The sequence below is a fragment of the Sturnus vulgaris genome, chromosome 8 (assembly GCF_052056855.1).
Source record: "Sturnus vulgaris isolate bStuVul1 chromosome 8, bStuVul1.hap1, whole genome shotgun sequence".
Classification (NCBI taxonomy): domain Eukaryota; kingdom Metazoa; phylum Chordata; class Aves; order Passeriformes; family Sturnidae; genus Sturnus; species Sturnus vulgaris.
The window spans coordinates 33838278-33860657 of NC_142250.1; the positions used below are offsets into that span (position 1 = coordinate 33838278).

At 40.3% G+C, this 22380-nt stretch overlaps 1 protein-coding gene and 1 long non-coding RNA gene across 2 annotated transcripts; both read right to left on the bottom strand.

Annotated features, from left to right (window-relative positions):
* Positions 1–203: 203 nt before the first annotated feature.
* NSMCE4A (NSE4A component of SMC5/6 complex) lies at positions 204–9045 on the bottom strand. Its single transcript, XM_014886822.2, has 11 exons — positions 8415–9045; positions 7163–7243; positions 6454–6584; positions 5301–5449; positions 4882–4981; positions 3538–3628; positions 2991–3085; positions 2180–2228; positions 1429–1517; positions 789–880; positions 204–298 (listed from the first exon to the last, which is right to left on the bottom strand). The coding sequence occupies exons 1-10, from the start codon at positions 8608–8610 to the stop codon at positions 797–799; spliced, it is 1065 nt and encodes a 354-aa protein (XP_014742308.2). The 5' UTR covers positions 8611–9045; the 3' UTR covers positions 204–298; positions 789–796.
* An 880-nt stretch (positions 9046–9925) lies between these two features.
* On the bottom strand, positions 9926–22115 carry LOC148223055 (uncharacterized). The gene is made up of 3 exons (XR_015805034.1): positions 21641–22115; positions 14964–15088; positions 9926–10280 (listed from the first exon to the last, which is right to left on the bottom strand). It is a non-coding gene; the product is annotated as an uncharacterized LOC148223055 (long non-coding RNA).
* Between the last annotated feature and the right edge of the window lie 265 nt (positions 22116–22380).

Below are 22380 nucleotides of genomic sequence, written 5' to 3' on the forward strand. Positions count from 1 at the left end.
GAACTTCCTTATGTTGTCCAGAAAAGTTGTGGCTGCCCCTGGGTCCCTGGAAGTGTCCAAGGCCAGGCTGGACAGGGCTTAGAGCAGCCTGAGATAGTGGAAAGTGTCCCTGCCCATGGCAGGGGGTGGATCTGGATGGGATTTAAGGTTCCTTCTGATCCCACCCATTCCATGGCTCTAAACAAAGCATCTCACAAAAAGTGTTGTGATGTTCAAGAAAAAATAAATTTAATTTTACAATATATACATATATAACAATTGTTGAAACAAATGTTTTGAAGTATTTTCTTTAAGGCACCTAAGGGGAAAGAAAAAGAAAAAAGACAGTAAGATCTGGAACTGACCAAACAACTGTGACAGTAAGGACACCAATCCTATCACTGGAAGAATTTTATGGAAGCAGAAGGGAAGACAGCCTGGTTCCCTCTAAGTCCTTCTTCAGACTACTTTATTAACAACATCAGCTGTCAGGAAGTCAAGAAACCAAACAGATAAACTAAGCTATGATTCTTTCCAACACTGCATTCCAAGTATAAAAAGTCTCAAAAAATAACTCATCACTTTACTGACCATCAAACTCAAAAATAAAGGGTTTTTTTCCCCCAGTTAATCATTGTATACAAGACTAGATTACATTTTGTTTCATGAAGAGGGCAAGAACACAGCAATTCGAGATGTTAGTCACCCTGTTTACAGTTCTTCTCTATTTTTAAGTCATACATAGTTTCCCTGAAGTTCTTCCACTTGCATAAGGAGCTTACTGAGTTTGAGTTGTTAAAAGAACTTACTTGAGTAGTTACTCTGTTTCCATGTCCTCTTCAGTGCCCTGAGAGAGAGGGGTAATCATGGCTTCTCTTATCTGAAACGTTTCTATGATCTCCTGGTTAGAGATGACAGCAGCATGTCAGTCAAAAGAGCTGAACTATTTCTATTTAATTACCACCAAGCAAGTAATAAAGTTTCTGACACTAAAGCACTATTTTAAATTACTACATTTCTCCTGCACATTCTGAGTGAGGGACGAAGAAGAGCCTTATGTGTGCTCAAAACTACTTTTTGTCTTAAGATTTATTATAAAGAGTGAGGAAATTGCATGGACAACTTCTCCAGAGACAAATATTATACATAAGGCAAGAAACAGATTCCATATTTACCTAGGCCTTGTATAAAACAGTGAAGTCAGTGCACAGCTTAAAAGCACTTAAACTGACCCGGCTTCAGGAATCAGAGATGGAATTGCCATCCCAGTTCTCAGCTTTCTTGCAGCTACAAACATCCCTTAGATGTGTGATTGTTCTGGCATCCACAATGTCAATGCAGTTACTGTGCACAGAACATGTGCCCTTCCCCAGAGCAGGCAACAGCACAGCTCTCAGAGGTTTAAATAAAAAAGAATTAATCCAAAGTATGAAGTGCTCTCCGTGGTACCTGCCATTCTTTCTGGTCCAGACTTAAGACCACCTGGTTCCGTGCTCCAGCTCTGCTGTCCTCCTCTCCTCCACTGGGTTTTAGAGGCTCTGATCAAAACACAGCATTTTCAGGATTTACACTTGTAAATCAGTTTCCACCAGAGAACACAAAAGCTCCACAAAAATCAGCTCCATCTTACACATTCCACCCAGCTAGTCTCTATCAGCAGCCTGTACCATGTACTGCTTGAGATACTTCCTTAGTCTCACATCTTAGAAATTGAGGAACTAACTTTTTTCAGAAGGACCTAAGTGCTTCATTCCTTACAAAATCCCACCAAAATCCTAACTCCACTCAGATCCTATGGGAATGAAAGCCAACCTCATAGGAAGAATGGCATTTCCCTTCTAACTGTTTTGAAGCTGCAGCAGTTCCCAACTCTGAGACAAGAAAGCTCTTACACCCAAAAATACCTTTTTCAGCCAAGTGTAACAATGTTCATGTACTTATTAGTAACAATATAACTTGAGAAGTAATAACCTTTGATTTCTATTAATAGAATTAATTTGTATAAATCAGCAAAATCGTCTTTTTCCATACACTGATATTTGAAAAGACTCAATCCTTTCAGCTGCTCATAAATCTCTTCATGCCTTCAGTTACATTCACTGCATATCCCCAGTTAAAAATATACCTAGATCTTTATGAATACATAATATGTAATGTTGCTACAAAAACCAATTAAGAGTATTTTAAAGCTATATTTTACCTATTATTGGCAATTCATCTTCATCCATCTTTATTTTTGCAAGACCATCCTAAAAAACAGTGGGATTTAAAGTTTCATTACTCAGAGCTTTCCAGTTAGGAGAATGTGCTGAAATTTCATATTTTTACTTATTACATAATCATGAACAGGTACATATACTGATAAAGAATCTTCATTGGAATACTACATAAGAAAAAACTAATTTAATACAGCACTTATGCATAAAAAAGCCAGCCCATATAGCACAATGTCTAACTCTTGGATTATAAAAGTTTTCTTTATTAAAATCATTATTATTCTCTAAATACATTTGAGCTAACCGTTCATAATAACATTTCTCTTCAATGTGAAACCTGAATTAGTCAAAATATCCTTGTCAGTTTTTGTCTTATCCAGAATTAATTTTACTTATTAAATGAACTAAGTATAGTTTTGACGTGCAAATCCAGGGATTCAAAAAGAAAACCTTTCACGAACGTAATTTTCTACAGCCTCAGTAACTCTTCTATACTTTCTGAGAACTTTTCTACATCTACAATGTGAGCCAGAATCTATTTTGAAAAACATATTGACTGCAAAAATATCACTACTGTTTCATTGGTAAATTGACTGCAGTTCAAAAAAAATTAAGTCAGTCAACTCTTTTCGTTTTTTATTCAATTACCAAAATATCACAATGTTTGCAGAAAATAAATTAGTATTCCTCATATTTAAATCCTAATTCTTCAATATTGAAACTGGAAAAACAACAGGTCAGTATTTCTAGGTAATTCTAGTATCTCAAGTGATATTTCAAGATGTCATGCCTTACCCTGATAAGGAAGGACACATGAAACATGTTTTCCACAGTGCGTGCAAACGAGTTCGGATCAATCACAAAATCAAAGAAGGAAATGGGTGTATTAGCTGGGGATACAAAAATGGCTTTGTTAAAACAAACAAACAGGTGGTATACACAGAGCCAACAGAAACACAAACTTAAGAGAGCCAGTACACCTTTCCAAAGCTAAAGGGATATTTGTCAATTGAGTTACAGTGCTGAATTCCCAGTTGCCTGCAAAAACAAATGTTCTATGAAGTATATTATTTTCTTCCATCTTTTCTCCCACACAGATCCACTGTTTGACTGCCATCTAAAAATGGCAGGCTTTTATCAGGAGAGAGGATTTACATTTACTTTGCAGTCAAACAGCAGCTGATTAGTGTTCATAAAAAATACATAGTTGGGATATGTGCTTCACCAAGATTTCTACTTGCAGACTTCACCTCATTTTGTCTCTGTAGTTTTAGCACTCCCAACTGTAGAAGACAGAGAATACACATTTTCTCCAGTTAATGCTTAATTTAATCATACTTACGATCATTTTCAAAATGAGTCTGCAGTATTCCCAAGATCCTCTCTACTTCTTTTTCTGTAGCTTCTTGATGAGACTCCTCCATTTTTTTTAACTGGGAGAAACAAACAGAGATTCACCTCAAATAACTGTTGTTGAATTACCAGAATATGCAAAGGGCCTCTTTTGAATGTGTAAATAAAAGTTGAATTTTTCTCCCTACATGCAACATAACAAACATACTTATGCAAACATGAGACAACTTTGAAGAGCTTTAGGTTTTAATTCCCATCTTACAATATCAATCTGAAAGGCCATGGCTTGTATGTACAGGTGTACACTTACTTTTCAATAGCTCTGAGGAGCTGGGCTACACATTGCTACAATCTGTGAGTTTAATAAAGATGATCATTTATAAGCAACCCACAAACCCTGAGTTCCTCTTATTCCCGGTACAAACTATAACAAATCCTTTCTATCACTATTTGGATTGAGTAGTCTGCCTTTAAAAAGGCAATAATCAACCATTTGCCTCTATATCCTGGCATTATCACAGCCTCAGCTTCCCTGTAACAACAGGGGTTATATTTGCAGTTTCAGATGTAAGCCTCTTGCAGTATTCCCAGCCTTTTGCTTTTCTGCCAGTAAATGACACAAAGAATAAGGAAACAGAAAGCACAAAAAACAGAGGTTATGTGAGCTAATTAGCTGGGGGCCATTAACCACATTTCAGTGTAAATGCCACACCATATTAGACACTTTAAAAAAAAAAAGGAAACCATGCTAATGTAAAGAAGTTTCTTTTTTGTTTCCTTTCAAAGCAACAGGCAACAGAACAAGTAAGCTCATAACTTGAAAACTCAGCTTGTAAACCCTATTTCTGAACATGAGATTGGTCTGTAAATCCTATTTCCTTCCACTCAGTGAAATACTGCAGTGCACACAAAACAAATCAAGAAGGCAAATAATGGAGTCTGAATCCTTTAGTAGAAACTCAGAAGGAAAGGGGCTGCTGTGTGTGTCTCCAACTCCAGTTGGATGGCTGTGGAGACAACCAAGGATTGCAGACAATAACAAGCAAGGAGTGCTGGTAATCACACACTGTGAGAAACAACAGGATATTCTTGCAGAAAGAGCCATATGAAGGTAGGGCAACACTTTCTGGGACAAACGTCCTTGTTCTGGCTCCTGGAGATAAGCACAGCACAAGCATCTGTGGATCTTGGATGCTCCATCCCCTTAAGGGTGGGATGTCACAAATGCTACACAGTTTATAATTACAAAACCCAAAACTAACTAAAACATTTAGAAGTCATTTGTAATAACTATGCCAGAACAAATGTTTAATAAAGGTAACACTTTACAAACCTGAGCAGGCATTGCCCGTTCTGCTTTTCCTCTGTTAGCTTTCTTCTGCCTCTCAATCCGCTGCTTTGGTACAGGAGGCTCAGACTTGAAAGATCCCATCCTAACCAAAACACAAAGAGCACATACATGCAAATGTGGTTTATACTGTATGCTTAGGAATCTTTATTCTGAGCAGTGGATCTCCTCAAGAAAGTGCAAAGTGATGACTGATACCTAATGATAAACCTTCGTCACATTTAGACATTTCTGAAAAGAACCAGCCCCAAAAGTTGCTCCAGTATGTTGACAGCCTCACACCTTGTCAACATTCTGCTGTGACTTCAGATTAAACTCAATTCAAGCCAGGGCATCAAAGACTAGAATCAGTTAAGGTCATTACCTTGAGCTGCAGTACATACTATTTCCTTGAAGAAACTTACATGTAGTGAAAAGTAGGTGCTCTTCTGAAGTACTTGGGTGCTTCTTCTCCCATTGTCTTCCAGGCATCACTAGGTAAAAAAACACCTGAGGCATCCTCAGAGTCATCATTTTCTTCTATTTCTGTGCGATTTATACCCATAAAGGTCAGCTACAAAAGAAAAAAAGCTGCAATAAAAAACCACTCAGAGGTAGATACATTCATGGCAAAACACTGTATTGTGGTGTTTGCCTGATAAATTAGTATTTAATATCACTGCCTAAGAGCTTTGACTTTCCTGAGGATACCATGAAAACAGATACACTGAAATTCACCCTTGTGTTCAGCAACCAATGAAAGCCATAGGTAAACAAAACTGCTTAGATTCCAACACATTTTCAGTGATGTATGAAGTAGCAAAACATTACTTATATTGCACTTCAGAGCTCAGATGTCTCACATTTTTTGAGCATCACACACTCTCAGGAAGCCCAGCCCCTCAAATATCACTTATCTGGCCTATCCCTGCATCCACCAGTCCACACCAACCCAGGAAAAATTTTCAATTTAACTTTTTGGTTCTTATAGACTTGAGCAAACACTCAAGATTCCTTGCTGATCTGCTGTAACATAAGGGATCATTTTCAAGGAACAAAAAAGCCAACAGCCTGCTTAGAAGTTGTTCTGACCTGACTCTTCCCCCCAGTCTCAGTACAAAGAGACAAACCATCCAGTCTGAAAGCATTCAAGTGTCCCAAAGTCCCATTTCATGTCAGTGACATGGGGCCTCGAGAATTCCATCCAAGAGCATAGAAACCAATAGACAGGATAAAGAAACTACTTAGCTACGGAGAAACCACAGAAGAGTGACTGAAAAAAGAGCAGAAGACCTTAAGAGCACAAACTGACTGAACCATGATAAAGCAGCAGCAGCGCAATAATGGGAGAGGTGTCTGCATTTTAAATCAGATTTTCCCCTATTGCAAGTGCTTAGTATGTAGCTTAAGGCAATTAACAACAGTAACCAGAAAGTTTATCAGATAAATTAATAGGAATAACATTAAATTCCACCAGAACTGCCATGTACTGCCTGACAATCTGAGGCTTTATGGTTCTGTAACAAACAGGGCAAACCTCCAGCAGAAATGTTGGCAAATTCAGAGCCTGGAACTTACCAAGTCTTCTGCAAATGCTGTTGAGTCAAATGCTGACATTTCTGAGTGTAACTCATTGGCCTTCTCCTTTCCTATATTGGATGCTATAACAAGAAACTGGGCATCCAGTGCGGCCTCACGTGCACGGCAAACTGTTACAGAAAAGATTTTATGGTGATTAATATGAAATTGTCACAAATGTAATTATCAGATTCAGTATAGGGACTATCCTGGCTATAGTGCTTTGGAAATGCTTTTATTGCAATGACCTCTAACACACTTACATAATCTTTATAATAATAGTTGCATTTTAAAAAAGGAAAGAGTGACAAACCATGGAAAAGCAACACATGATCTTGAACAACAAATGCATTTATTATTGACGTTTTCCACCCTTCCAAGTGAAATGAACCCTTCTACAGTGATACATTTTATGTGTATTACTGAGATATATTGTTCCAGTGAATCAAAATAAAGCAAGGAGTTATTTCTAAGGGCAAATAAACTGTAATGACATTTATTTTCTCACAGCAACTTACTCAACCAACCTTCAACTTAACATATCTATTTTAAGTTATATACCTTCAACTTAATATATCTATTTTAAGTTATATAAAAATTCTGATTAAGTACTTGGACCTCAACTTTATTCTTGCCCTCTTTTGTTTGTAAGGCATCATCACCTCACACTTGGCCAAACATCAGTTAAAGACCACAGAATTTGTTTTACCTCCATCAAAAAGTCTATTGGCTTCTTCCAAAGCTTCTGTCAGTTTGTTGCTTCTTGAATTCAGCATAGCCTCTCGATTTTCTGTGGGAAAAGACACAAAGGAAATCCTGCATTACTAAAACATAGAAGCACTGAGAAACACTGTGCTCGTTTGATGCTGACTGGAGGCCAGGTGCCCACCAAAGCTCCATCACTCCTCTCCTCAACTGGGCCAAGGAGAGAAAATAGAACAAAAAGCTCATGGGTCTAGATAAGGGAGAGATCATTCACCAGTTACCTCACAGGTAAAACAAGCTCGACTTGGGGAAATTAGTAGAATTTCCATGAAAGAAATAAACCAACCCCTAACACTGTATGCTTGGGCACTTCTATAAACAGGCTGGATTACCCATAAACTGCACTGTAGCTTCTTGTAAAACAACTGCACAAATTTATCAAGTATTGACAAAATAACTAATCCCACCTGTTGCTGAACTTGGCACTGCTACTCACACAATCACAGCCACATTTTTGTGAGGAAAACAGCACAACTCACTCAAATGCACATAGGAGAAGGCCTCACACACCTGTCTGGAGAGATGCTAAAAATTACATAGCATTTTTTGGAAGGCCAAAGAATTACTTTGTGGTCCAGGCACATGATACCTGCAGTTTCAAACTAAAGCTCAGACATCATGAAAGCAAAATTTAAAAATTTCGCTGCATCTCCAGGTCTAAAGCCAATTGTTCCCCTGCACCAATGCAGGTACTACATGTGTGTTAGTGCAGCTAAATCCCTCTTAACCTCACTATCCCAGAGGATGCAGGAAAAGGACTTCCCACAGGACAAGAGGAATGGCCTCACACTGAAGGAGAATACGTTTAGATATCAGGAAGAAATCCTTCCCTGTAAAGGTGGTGAGGCACAGGTTGCCCAGAGAAGCTGTGGCTGCGCCATCCTTGGAAGTGTCCAAGGCCAGGTTGGACAGAACTAGGAGCAACCTGGGACAAGGGAAGGTGTCCCTGCCACGGTTGGAATAGCAATACCGGTCAGGTCCCTCCCAACCCGTCCATGACTTTGCAATCCCATGCTTCCTGCGAGTCGAATTCCGATCGAAGTACAAACCTAAAGCATCGGCATCCCGAGTTCCACAGTTCCTGGGCGCTCACAGTCCACACGCCCAGGACCGACCGCCAGCCCCGGAGTCCCCCCCGGCCGCCAGCCCCAACCCTCCACCCGCAGCCCCGGCGCTGCCCCCCGCTGCCTCCTTACGCTGCACGGTGGAGATCAGCTCCCGATACTGGCTGCGGATCATCCTGTTATGCTCCCTGTCGTCGCCCTCGTCGATGTTCAGCTGCCGGAGCCTCTCGCCCGCCGCCTCCGCCGTCTCCTCCTGGGCGTGTGGCGGGCGCGAACGGCGGCCCCGCGAGCCCGGCGAGGATTCGCCGCTGCTGCCGGTGTGTGACATGGCGGGCGCGCGGCCGCGGCCGTTGTCACCCAGACCCGCTGGACGCGGCCGGGATGACCCCGCCTCACCTCCGTGCTGCCTTCCCGGGATGCACGCACCGAGCCGAGCCTACGCTCTCCGCCTCAGAAGATCGCCGAGGGCTCTGCGGGCACCGCCGGTGGTCGTGGAGCCGCTGCGCTCTGACCGTGATCCTCCATATTAGCGCTGCTTTCGCCGCGGTTCTGCCGGCTGCGCCGTGTGTTCCGCAGCGAGCAGGGCTGGGCCTTGCTGAGCCGCCGCAGAGGTGCTTACCGATCTCTCAGCGTTCCTTTCGCTTTTATTTCCTTCCTCGTTGGCAGCCGAGCCGCGGGCCGAGCGCCGTTGGCGGCGGCGGGCGGTGCGGGGAGCCCGGCAGAGGAGGAGCCGCCCAGGCCGCTCCGCTGTGGGCGCGGCTCCGGCGCCGCCTCCGGAGGGCGCTGCGGGCGCGGAGAGCCGCGGGCCGTGAGGGGGGAACGGGGAGCGCCGGCATCTGAGGGGAGCGGGGGAAAATGGGAGAGAAAGCGGCGATGCTCTTGTCCCTGCGCCTCTAATGCGTGCGTTCCTTAGTTACTGATCGAGCTGTGCTCTCGTGAATGAAGTAAATTATAGGGCCATAGAATGGTTTGGGTCGGAAGGGACTTTAAAGACCGTCTAGTTAGAATTATCAGGAGAATTAATCCACAAACACCAGAGGTTTATGTCCAAAAAGGAGACAGAGGAGTCCTTTTTGCTTTATTTGAATAAAGAGAGAGGCCATAGGGCATTCCCCTGGGATCTCTCAGATTCTTGGAGGACGCACCTCCTTTCTATCCTAATTTCCCATCTGCATTTCCCTCTCTCTTTCCCCATGGGCTGAAGTCCTTGAGAGGTCCAGACTTCCCAGAGCACCTAAGATTCCCCTCTAATGTATAACTCTCCCTTTTAATTTTTAATTCTTATAGAATTCATAGTTTTTCCCCGTTGCTTCTTTCATCTTTCAATATCCAATTTCATTTATCACCAGCCCACAGTTTGTTTGTAAAGGCAAATACCTTTTTCCATTCATCAATCAGTGGGATCCATCCCATTCTGTCTTTTATCTCTCGGTGCTAGTCTTATCTACCAGTAGATCCACAGCCTGTAAAGACAAATCCGACATTCCTCTCAGAATCGTGGAATTATCAAGGTTGGAAGCGACCTTCAAAGATCATCCAGTCCAACTGTCTGCCCGTCACTGTCACTGTAACCCCTAAACCACATCACCCAGCTCCTGCATCCAGGGATGGCGACTCCATCACCTCCCTGGGAGCCTATTCCTATTGCCTAAGTATCTAAACAGTGAAAAAATAAAATATTCTGATATCTAATCTGAATGTCGCCTGTCTCATCTTAAGGCCATTTCCTGTGATGGTCTCACTGCAGGCACAGCAGGGACCGGTCCCACCTCACTGCACCCTCCCCAGTCAGTGATGTGGACAGTGATGGAGACCCCCTGAGCATCCTTTCCTTGGGACTAAAAACCCCCAGCTCCCTCAAAAGAGCTCTCTGGAAATTCTCCAGCACCTCAATGTCCTTTTGATAGTGAAGGGCCCAACACTGAATGTACCACTTGAGGTGTGGCCTCACCGATGCTGAGAACAGGAGGATGATAACTTTCCTGGTCCTGCTGGTCCCTGCAAAATAAAAATCATAGCACTTAGCCCTTCATTGTTGATTAATACTATTATATTGTTCCTAATTATCGTGGTGGGGGTTTTAAGGTATTTTTGGGAGTATTGTCTTAAACATCTTCATAGATCAGCTTGACTCATTATATAGACATGGATCTACTTCAGTTTCCCCAAACCAGTACTTCAGCTGGACTACATCCTGAAACTATGCACAGATTATCTTTCAAAATATATGTTTAAAATATGTAATACTTCAGTTGAACATTAATAAATTATATTTGAACTCTTGAACAATTTTCTATTCTTTGTGGGACTTGAGGAGTGCTGTCAAATTTGCGTTGCAAATGCAATATGAGTAATTCACCTTCAGATGGTGACACAGAAAGGCTCAAGAGAGGATCCAAACGAGATTGGGGCCATTGTACACTGCAGTACACAAACACATGGCAAAAAATATTCAGGATGCAAATATAGACTTAGCAAATGTGAGTTACAATTTTTTACTGTCATCTCACTATGCTTAATAGAAACTCAGCATTCCACAATACTACAAGATATTGCCCTGCATTTTTGTTTTGATTCTGTTTGTCCAGATGATCAGATCTCTGTTTTCCTAGCTATTATTGTGTGTCTATGTCAGTTGTTACTGTCAACAGTGACAGTGGTAAATGAAGAAAATCTCCTACATGCAGTTGACTGTGATTTTCCATTTATCATGTTCATTCAGTTCTCATCTATGCATATACATAAAACCTTGTTCTCATTGAAGTGAGAAGACTCACATAGAGGAATCCTAAAATAAACATTTCAGATCTAATAGGAGAGTTTCAGTGTGTGCAGATTTCACCATTCCCTCTTTTGCTCCTCCCAGGGTGCAGAAATTAATGTAGAGTTTCTGGCATTTAGCACCAGATCTCCAACTGAATTCTAACTCCTAATGTTGTACAATTTATATATACCATGATCATACAGGTACTGTATTTCAGCAAGCAAAAGTCAGTTTCCATTGCCACCAAGTACAGAGCAATAATGTGGTTTTTTAATGGTGTTGAGCAGAGAGTACAAGAGGGATTCAGTGCATCTCAGCTTGGGAATTGCCCAGCATGCCAGTGCTCTTATCTAGAGCCCTTCAAATGTTGATTTACCTCTGTTTCATTTACCATCAAATCTAATCACTTGTCCAGTTCTGGAAATTGGCCTCCTGATGTGAATGTCCCTGATTTGCTAGCAGATGTTCCCAGGCATTAATGGAAAAAGATTTGTGTTTAAATTAGACCTTTTAGTCACTGCCCAAGAGTGTTGCTTATGATTTTAAAGCATAAATCTTTTTGCATTTCCCTTGATTACACCAAAATAAATGCTCTTGTCCATGATGAAGAGATAAAGCTAGAAATTAGTTGTCTAAAAACATGGCAACAAAGGATCTGTTGCCCAGTGATGGCTGTTCCTGATATAAAGTTAATCCTGGTATCTGAAATGGAGCCTGGACTAATTGAAAACATCAGAAATAAAATATCTGAGATATTTGGCATTCAGCTGCCAGCTCTGCATGCAAACACAGATGAGAGGAAACTCTTTTAATGAGTGCAGCTAATTAAAAAAATTGTTTTAGTAATGCAGAAGTGTGAATTAGTATACTTGGTTCTTGCAGCAGCTTTTATTTCTGTATTTACAAATAATCCTGTGGGAGATGAAAATCTGGCACCAGATATTCCCTCAGCAGTGTGGATTAGGTTACAGCCCATCACATCACCATGTACATTGTGCCAGTCTAAGAAGGTATTTCAGAGAAATATGAAAGAACAATTATTATTAGAACTATGAAAAAAACCAGGGCCCATTTTGGTGGGATGTCAAGGAAGGAATCCTGGTAGAATCAAACCCTCACTGGCACCAGAAACTTTCTTTTTAAAGACTTGGAAGGTTTCATTAAGTGAAAGACTGACACCAGGCTGCTACAACAACAACATATGGAAGTCATGTTGCTGGAGGCCAAAATGCTGAAAACCTTCCACTTTTTCCCTACAATCAAAGAGCAGTGTAGAAAAATAAAATAAAAATTTTAAAAAATAAAATAAAATAAAATAAAATAAAATAAAATAAAATAAAATAAAATAAAATAAAATAATATAAAATAAAATAAAATCTTTGCAAGAAGGGGTAAGAAATATATATTCATATATCAATGGTGCCTCAGAGTAGAGAATAGCCAGAACAGCTGCAGCCTTGGTGGTCCATCCAGCATGTTTTGAATGGAGGAACAAACAAATTAAAAGCAAATGCAGAACAATGTCAGATTTTTGCAGAATCAGAAAGGCAATTAGTGTTCTAAAGATTTGTGCACATATTTTGCATAACTGCATAGCAATCTTTTGGACATAAAAATTTTAATATGCTAATAATTTCTGTATGCACAGAAAATTCATAAATTATATCTTATAGCAGTCTCCAGAAATTATCACCTCTAAAACTTTGCCAATACCATGCAAACAACTGACTTAAGCCTAAGCACTTCTGTGATAGGTTTAATCCTATCCCAGCAATCATTTCTTCATGTCTTCTGCTGATGTGGATATACTTATATTTATACTTACACTTTATACTTATATTTATGTGTTTACAGGCCTGTAACAACAACCAATTAGGAAAGCAATGTTTTTTCTCTTTCTGGAACAGTGTATTCCAAGGGAGGATTTTCCAAAAGTACCAAAGAAGTGAAAACATGCTCTACTTAGAAGACATTTCTGTGACTGGTGCGGGTTTCCTGTTGCAGTGCCATGTGCTTTGGGGGTTGATGGCTGACACAGCTCTGCTCAAGTGGCACAGCTCGGTTCCCTGAAAGACTCACACATGTGACACTCCAACTCCAGCCACTCCATCCAAAGCAGTGGCTGAAAGCTCCAGCTCATCCCATGTGGGAAGGGACAAAGCTGCATTCCCTCTTTTCTGCCCACGTGGGCAAGAGAAAACTGAGCACGGGCAAAGGGATGAAGAATGCAACAGAGGCAGAAGATTTCTTTTTCCTTCCCTCCATCCTGCCAGGTAATCTGTTAGCATTCCTAGGCTTTGAATGTTTATCCTGAGCTCCAGCAAGGCGTTCCTTAGGAAATATGCAGAGCAGTGCTGACTTGCAGGGCTTTTCTTAAGGCAGCTGTCACTTTCAGCAGTGCTGTTGTTATTTACATTTGTCACGTGTGAAATGGATCCATTTTCCCAACCTTTGCTTGTGAGGTCAGGTGAAAGGGACAGCCTGATACATGGGAGTTACAGTCCTGGAGTAAAAAGCCAGAGGGTAAAATTCCAGTTCCATTGGTTTAACGTGGAACTTGTCTCCCTGCCTTAGGGAATCCATATCCCAACAACAACAAATACAGTGCCAACGTGCTGCCCCCAATGTACAGGACCTGTCCTGTGTCATTCCCATCCAGCAACTGAGAATTCCTGTGAAGAACTGATGTGTCATAGCCCCACAACTCCCTGGGTCAGATTCCTTACACTTCATAGCTCTCCAGCATAGTGTTCTCAAACATCAGCCAATTCACATTAATAGAACACTTTCATGTGATCCAGGGAGAAAGGGGATCCACACACCAGCTAGGAGGGAAGGAGTGCAGAAGGTTATAAAACTCAGGGACAGAGTGGTGCATTTTCATTTTTGGTCTAGAGGAAAATTGGGTAAGTAATTTTTTATTAGTTCTTTAAATTTAAAAATGTCTAGACTCCAAACAGTTTACTAATTATGCTTTAGACATTACAAAAAGGTGAAGGGAGTGTCTGACAAATAAAAGATTTTTTTTTCTCTGTACCAGAAAAAGAGTGTCTCCTTTGAGGTTCTGTAGTTTCATGATCTCCTGTATAACTTGTTTTACAATCCCATACCCTATATAGTGTGTCTACAGGATGATGTCTTGTTTAGTCAGTATCTCTCTAAGACCAAGAGACTGATCATTAAATGTGCATGTCCTAAAATAGCTGTTTCAAAAACAAGTTACAACATTACAGACTGTCATAACTATTTGCAAATGCTGGAGTTGTTAAATGTGGCTGTCTTCCACTTGTTCTTTTCTTTTTTTTTGCAGAAACAGTTCTAAGGGTTTGTGTCAGAAAGGAATGCTTTTTGTTTTGAAGTTGCCATGTAACAACAAGAATGTGTGTTTCTCATGCAGAATTGCAGGGATGAAATGAGCTGGCTGCTCACTAGACAGATTATGCAGATGTTTGATGATGTTCCTGAGTGGGAACTGTCTACTATGTTTTGTCTTTCATGCAGAGTTAAGTTTGTTTCAGGCTGTAAAACACAACACTGAGCAGCTGTAGGTACAATATTGCCTCTGGTGACCCAAAACTTACAGATCTTCAGGTAGTTGAACTCACTTCCAGTCTTACACACTAGAAGAACCAATTAAATCAAAATAAGGTTAACAAAAATTTGATTGTTTTTAACATTGATGACATGATATTGAAATCCATTGTCAACATGTAAGTCCATGGCCACTTCAGTTATTTCTGGAATTTATTATTGAACAGGGTTTCTATTATCATAATGTTTTGGAAACTGCAAGTTTAAAAAAATGGTTTTATCTTCAGGCAAAACTAATGATCTTATTGACAGGCACAGGATGACAATGGCAGGCATGCATCTATCTGTATTGTAAAGCAGATCTTTCCCACAAAATCTGATCTTACCTTGAAAACGGGGTGTTTATAGCTTGAATTTTGTCCTTGTGATTCAACTATTCAGGATCAAACTCTTAACTACCTAGGAGTAGATTTTTCTTCCCTTTACACAGCCCAAAAGATGGATTAGAAACCTACAATATACATACAGGAGTTAAAAAAAATACCGTCCCTTCATGTCAAAATGTTTTCATTACAGATTCAAAGTTTAATTCCATGCTAATACATAAAATCTATAAATCTTATTTTATAAGGATTTTGGACAGGAAAACGTGCTGGTAGTTGACCAGAAAAGTCAAGTGTGCCTATGGGTGGATGATCTAATCCTCACTGGCTTAGTTTTAAATAACCTGACATCTGCATCTCCATCTGCATCTGCATCACATCCAGTCATTTTTCCATCTCTAAGGCAGAGTCCTGTGACAATGACAGGCTTGGGCATCGTGGCCTGAGGAGATCACTTTGCACATGCAGGAATTACCTAGTCAGTGTTTTCATCAAGCATTTTAACTATCTGTGGGAAGCAACCTAGTCTGGGCAAAAGCCAATCTAAGCTGATCTAAGTTACATTACAGTTGGGGTTTTATCAGTAAAGTCCATAACAAGTCTGGAAAGAGGAACATTTTACCCTATTTCTATGATCTAGGCTTAATGCTAAGTGAAAGGCTTAAGTATATTTAATTGATTCCACATTTAATTGCAGAAACTAATGGTTTGAAGAGCTGCACTGCTGACAGCCAGGATAAGAGTTGAGCCATCAGAGATTATAGTTTTTATTTTTCAAGACATAATCCTTTTTAAGTGCTGTGTTCTCAAAATCACATGGTGAAACAAAGTTTGATTTAAGTTGTGTATGTTTTCTTTAGAAGCTCTTTAATGCAGGATCCTATGAAAATACAGCAGTTGGTCAAGATCCATATACAGAATATACAAGCCTCAGCAAGCTTGACAAAATACTGAACTATATATTCTTGCCAAATTAAATTTGTCATTAAATGCTAGTTAGGACTTGACAGACTCATTTACTTCCCTGGTTTCCCAGCAAGCATAAGCTCCAAGCAGCACTCTTTATTCTTGGTCAAACCCAAGCTTCAGCCAGCTCTGAGTTCTTGCAAATGGATTCAGATATTTATATTTATTTGCTTCATGTGTAAACAGTAGTGTGCTGCGGGGAGTTTTGTAGGACTTTAATGGGTCTGTGCATAAATAAAAGGTAAGAATGATTTATTTTATTACCTAGATGAAATCTGCTTTTCTGAGTATAAGTAATCAGAAAAGATTTGCTGGTTCATGGAAACCTGACTGTGTGAAAACAGTTTTTTCTTGCTACCAAAACATAATGTGATTAATATAGTGCTAGTATTTTTGTTTTGATATGAACAGCTGCCATATTTTCTAGAGGAATATTTTAGAAGGGAACGGGACCAGTAGAATTGTAAGACAGCAGAATGATGAGATAATCTCCCTAGAAACAATGAAATAAACCAGAAAACTTTATCAGTGAACCAACACTATAGACATTTCTGTAGAGTAGATGTGAGGAATTGACCAACTGAGATAAAGGAATTATTTGGTAAATATTATTTCAGAACATTTTGTCCCATTCCCAAAATGTGTTTCTTCCAGCAGACCTGTTAAAAAATACCTCTTTTGGGGAGATACTAAAATAGGGAAGGATTTGTTCCTCAGCTCTGTTTTCTGTGATTCTGTGAAGTGTCAGCCAAACAGCACCATTTCTGTGCACTGAAGGTTCACTGTCAGATTCTCACAAACCCTCCAAAAAAGGCAGAGAGGATCCTTCTAGATCTTCTGAAGCACAAACAATTTTTGATGTTGACAAACTGACATTGTGAGCAACTCCTGGTTGAAGCCAGAAACACAATTGCTGCAGTAAGGGAAGGGGAGAGTGGGGAAAGTACAAAGAAGCTGTTCCTGAGTATCAAAATCCCAGTTTTTACAGCACAGCTTCAGAAATCCGCAGGTTTTGACCTTATCTGCCTAGATTTTAGTGTGTGCTTTTAGCATGAATTCTCCAGCACTTCAGGGGGATGTGTGTGCTCCATTATGCAAAGCTGCCAGTTCTAACAGCAGTGTGATCTGTCACCTTTATTGCTGTGTCTGTGTTTTATATCTGCAGTATATTGATACTATTGAAATTACTGTAATTATTAGTATCTGTGGTGATAAGTTGCATGCCTACTTTTTACATTGCCTGTTACTCACAGTTTCCATGCCACTTGCAACTATAAACTGAAAATTATACTTAACCACTTTCTTGATGAGAAAGACCTGATTTTAGCCACACTTTTGGAGCATTGCACAGTTTTATTGAACCCATATGAAAATCTCTGCATGATACAAGGGGCAGGAGGTTTAAATTCGTGGTCTGTATAAAGTGGGGGTTTTTTTCAGTTTCTTTGGTAGACTCTTAAATCACACAGTGCTCACACCAAGGTGTGAAATGTGTCAGGAGCACTGACCATGGAAATATTCTTATGTTCTAATAAATGAGCCTTAATATTTCTTAATTGTCCTACATGCAATATTTAGTTCCTGCATGAGGATTCATCAGCCCAAAACAAGTATTTAAGTCATGGCACTATTAAACCATTTCTACTGGTAAAAAGATTTCAAGAGTTTCAGAAGTTATGCATGAGCCTTCTGCATTAATATATTGTACAGTCTCATCATTTTGTGTCAAGTTCTGTTCATACATATGAAGTTTAAAGAGGTTTGAGTCAATCCATGGGCTATCATACTTTTCAGAGGAGAATATTACTCCTTTCTAGATGCACAGGAGTTCACCAAGTAATCTTTAAGGGTTTACTCAAACAAGAGGAAAAGGCTCACATTTGGATACAAGGAAAAACCTAAATCTTTATTCACATGAACTTTAAACTGGACAAACAATTGTAAGCATTATTTTGTGCTCATTCCACCGAATTGAAATATTTAATATCCACATTTTGGTCCTAGTGACTGGTATTAGCTGCCTGCATGCTGTCGTGATTTCCTATTTAAAATAGAAATTTTATATATTCAATGTTACAATCCCTGCCTCAAAGGGCCAATGCATAATTATGTATAACAACTATTTTGTGAGCCTGGTCTCCAGGAAACCCTCCCCAAACCAAAACTGAGATTGAGTTAAGGTACTGTAAAACCTGCAACCAGCATATGCCTTATTGATGATGAAATGCCAATGAAAAAATACACCTGTAAATTAAAAGTGAACTTCTGAAACTGGATATAGTTCATAAGAGTGGAAAATGAGAACATGAATATAAATAATGGAGACCCAGCTGGAGAAGGCAGTAAGTTCTAAGAGTTTAAATCTGTCATTAGGTGAAGCTGATTAGGTTTAGGTCTGTCAGAAGGATGAAGAGTTGTGCCATCTGTAACAACAGTGAGCAGCTTAGGTAACCTGATCTCCACCAACCACCAGGGATCACCAGGACCACTTCCCACCAGCACAGCATTAGATCATCTTCTAAAAAAGCCACTGCCACAAAGGCAAACATCAAACAGTCTAGAGGGGATAATGCAGTTCAGGCACCATTTGTTGTTACCAGGTCATCATAAATACATGGAAGACTGGCTGTAATTGACTTCTCTCAATCTTGTTGTGCAGTTCTACTCAGTTGAATCAAAGGAATCAGGGGGAAAATAGGTTTATAATTTACATTCAACTTAAACATGAATTCATTACATTAGTTTTAACATGGTAACAGATATGAAGCTATGGTAATGTCTGTAAGGAAGCACTCTTATTAGTATGCAATTATTATCCTTTAGAAAAAAGCACATAAAATTATTTTAGTCTTACTGTAGAGTTGGGTTTTTTTCGTTTTTTTTTAAATTTATAATATCTCTGAGGATGATGTTACTCTCCACAAAACTGGTCTTGGCTGACTGTACAAATAAGCCTGAGGAAGCATTTTGGTCCTGATTAGCCTTGAAATGTGATGGAGTCTTTTTGTGCAGGGTTAGATCATACTTAGAAAAGTCCATTATCCAGGGAATATTCCATGTAAACTATAATCTCTTCTTTTAGAACAGTAATGCCAAATCAAAACAGTAATTATCTTCATTCTGTATTATTATTCTGAGGGCTGAACACCAGCTGTACTTTCCTGCAAAGTCCAGGATTACACAACATATTAATGGCCTGATCACTCAACTCTCCTGTGCTTCAATTTCTGCTTTTCTAAAATGTCAGCAGCATTCTCCTGCTTTGTGAATCGGTGAGGAACTTGCACAAGTAATGCAGCTAAATGCTTACAGTACATCTAAGTGTTGTGCTTACTTAGTCTAACTATTTTCAAGGTGCAGAAGACTGAAGAAACTCAACAAATTTAGTTTCAAAGTAAATATTTTTTTATACAAACTCGGGAATCCTTGTAAACAACTTCTGAGCACTATCTTGACTACAGTTTCAGAGGTCAGTGACTCAGTTCCCAGAGTTAATCCTGCAAAAACCTAATACAGTTGCTTGGACTAGAATATGAAATCTAACCCCTGTCTGGCTATTAACTAGTTGTCTTGATGTGCAGCTCTCCTGAGATATTTATTTTCATAGTCTGCTCTCCTTACTGATAAAAGGCAGCATTTCTGGAGTAAGAGTATTGACAACTGCGAAATATTTAATAGCTGAGTTTTTATCTCATTTATTCTCACTTAGTGGTCTAACAGCTATCATGAAATTATTAAAAACAGCCTCAGGCTAAATGGCCTCTGATGAAGGATATAACCTGCATAAGATCTCTGCATTTAAATATATGTAATATGTAATATATGCATGTGTATATATGTGTGACTGTGTGGTACATACATGGTTATGTACCTGTGTTGTGTCAGCAGAAAGAAAACCAATAAACATCCTCCCCTCAGCCCAAGGAGAATCTCTGAGTGCTGGACGCTTTCCAGGAGCCTGAGAACGAGTCCTCCTCTCCTGGGATGTTTGTGTGGGCAGGGAGGGTGTGTGAGCACAAAGCCCAGAAAGCAGCTGCAACCTGCCAACCCTGCCATGTCAACACACACCTCCAGCCAGGAAAGTGGGAGATTAAATACTGCTGCCATCCACAGAGAGGGAGAGACTGCTGCTGACAGCTGCTTCAGACCCTACAGCTAAAGCAGAACAAGCAGGAAGGGACCCCTTCCCCCTGAGCAGCTTTAGATCTGCCTCTTCCCTGCCCTCCCAACAGCTCTCAGAAAACCATCCCTGTGGCAGCTCTGCTCTCCCTTGTATTTCCACTGAGTCTCTTGGAGAAAAAAAGGGAATGCATGAACAGAGAAACAGGTAAACTCAGAAGGGAAAGCAAGAAAAAGAATTTGAAGGAGGAAGGACCTGAAAAGAGGCAAGAAATAATTCATGCTGTGATGCATTCTTCCCAGCCCCTACATGTGCCTCTAGACATGTCAAGCCAACAGATCCCCACTTTGTTTCCTCCTGTGCCTCACATAACCTTGATTTTTGTCTCTCTGAGCCATGTCCCACCATTCCCAGTGCTGAGACTGGACACCAGAGCAGGCAGACCAGCAGAAAGCAGAGGTTCTAAAAATCCTCCCCTCACATCAGACCTCCCACTGCTACTTCCAGAATATTGCCTCAAGTCAGAGGGCATGTTCTTCCTGCCTCAGCTGTGAGATTTAGGAACAGAAATTCCCCACTTTGACTGAATGACTGTTTGCATTCAGAGTGTGAAAACACATGTAAACTTTGTCAGGTTGGCTATGGGCCTGACTTGTACAGTCATATATGTCTCATAATAAAAGTGTTGGGGAGATATTGTTCATAAATCATAATTAGCTGTTTATAAAAGGCCAGCAGTAATAATAAGGAAATATTTTGCAGTCCTGCACAATGATAGGCACACATTGACCAGGTGCTATGTAGGTCAGCCTCCCCTATAGTTCCTGAGCCCTGTTAGCTGGTGGTGGTGTTTAGAACTGAAATAGGAATCAGTGTCCAGCTTTCCATAGCTGGAATGTGCATGTGGAGGTGGAGAGAGAGCCAGTGCACAGAGCTCTGTGTTTTGTCTGAATCCACAGCCTCCCCACTGGCTGAAGTGCTGCATATGGAATCTGGTGAAAAGCTGCTGGTATAAATGTGGTTTGGAAAGAGAAACATTCCAATACTTGGATATTCTTATTTGGATCATATATATTTTATGAAATACTTTTGGCATCACTTTTAAGGACTAAGTCCAATGCAGTACTTTGACATCTGCAACCAGTGCAGCAGAAGAGAATGTACGTGACCTGAAAACATTTAATGCTCAATGCACAAGGGAAAGATTATTGAGATCCACAGATGTAGGCATTGAGCACCATTTTAGGCACCCTGAGATGGCCATGACATCCTCTTGGGACCAGCAGATGAAACACAAAACTGACACCCATGTCTTCCAGAGAGGCAGTTAAGGGATAAGTAGAATACAACAGAATCAAACTTAAGATCCCCATAATCACTTTTACTTATTATTGCTTGAAATAATATAGTATTAGGAAAGTTCTGTTAAGAGCTGAAATTTTAAACTTTCTTTTTTCAGCTGGTAAAATATTAGTAGATAGAAAGTAAACCAGAATTATGTAGCACCCCCATCCTTTGGATCCTTTCCTTGGGAAGGGCACCTCCTGATGCAGGTTCCAATAACATTAACTCAAATCCCAGCAGAGTCTGGTACCTGGAGCATGCTGAGGAAGCCAGTGCTGACATCCTAGTTCTGCCACTTGGTGAGTTTTTTAGTCCTGGGTGAATCCATTAATCTCCAAAGCAATATGTGCCTTCTTCTGCACTTTTGTGCCACAAAACAAAACTTAAACATCTGAAGGATGCAGGAGTGCCTTGAAGTTCCACACGGGGCTGATTAGAATCAATGGAAGTAAATGGAAATCAACTGGATTTTTCCAGGCCAGGTTGTCATCCTTACTGAAAATTAGCCAAAAATGGGAAGAATAATTTTTAACTTTCATAACTTGTTTTTTAAAACATGCTTTCATGTCTCAGTGACAGGTACTCAGCGTCTCCTTTCTTTTCTTTCACACTCGTACATGAAGTGGGGCACACCAGCCAAGGCTGGGCTGCATCCTCTGCTGCCCTCTGAATCTCAGTCCTACATGGGCTCAGTGATGTGATCTCCACAGGCAGTTTCTGGTTTTCTTGGGGGAAGGGCACGAAAATACTATTTCACAACTCTCACAAAAATCCAGCTCAGCTTTCCGTTGCCAAGCGACATCACGGAGTTACAGCAGATCCAGCTGCTGATGTTACCAAGCAACGTCCTTCCCATCAAGTTGGGCACTTGAAAATCATTACTTGTTTATTAATTCTCATCATGGGTTATGGTTTGGCCCCCAGATCTTGGCATTTGCTCTTCTGGAATTCGTGAGAAAGCAAAAGCCAAAGGACTGTCATAGGTTAGTC

Coding starts and splice junctions, on each gene's coding strand:
- NSMCE4A (XM_014886822.2), bottom strand. CDS start 8,610: ATGTCACACACCGGCAGCAGCGGCGAATCCTCGCCGGGCTCGCGGGGC. Junction 4,982..5,300: donor GCACCTACTTTTCACTACAT/GTAAGTTTCTTC, acceptor TGTTTTGGTTAG/GATGGGATCTTTCAAGTCTG. Junction 881..1,428: donor TGGACCAGAAAGAATGGCAG/GTACCACGGAGA, acceptor ATCTCTAACCAG/GAGATCATAGAAACGTTTCA.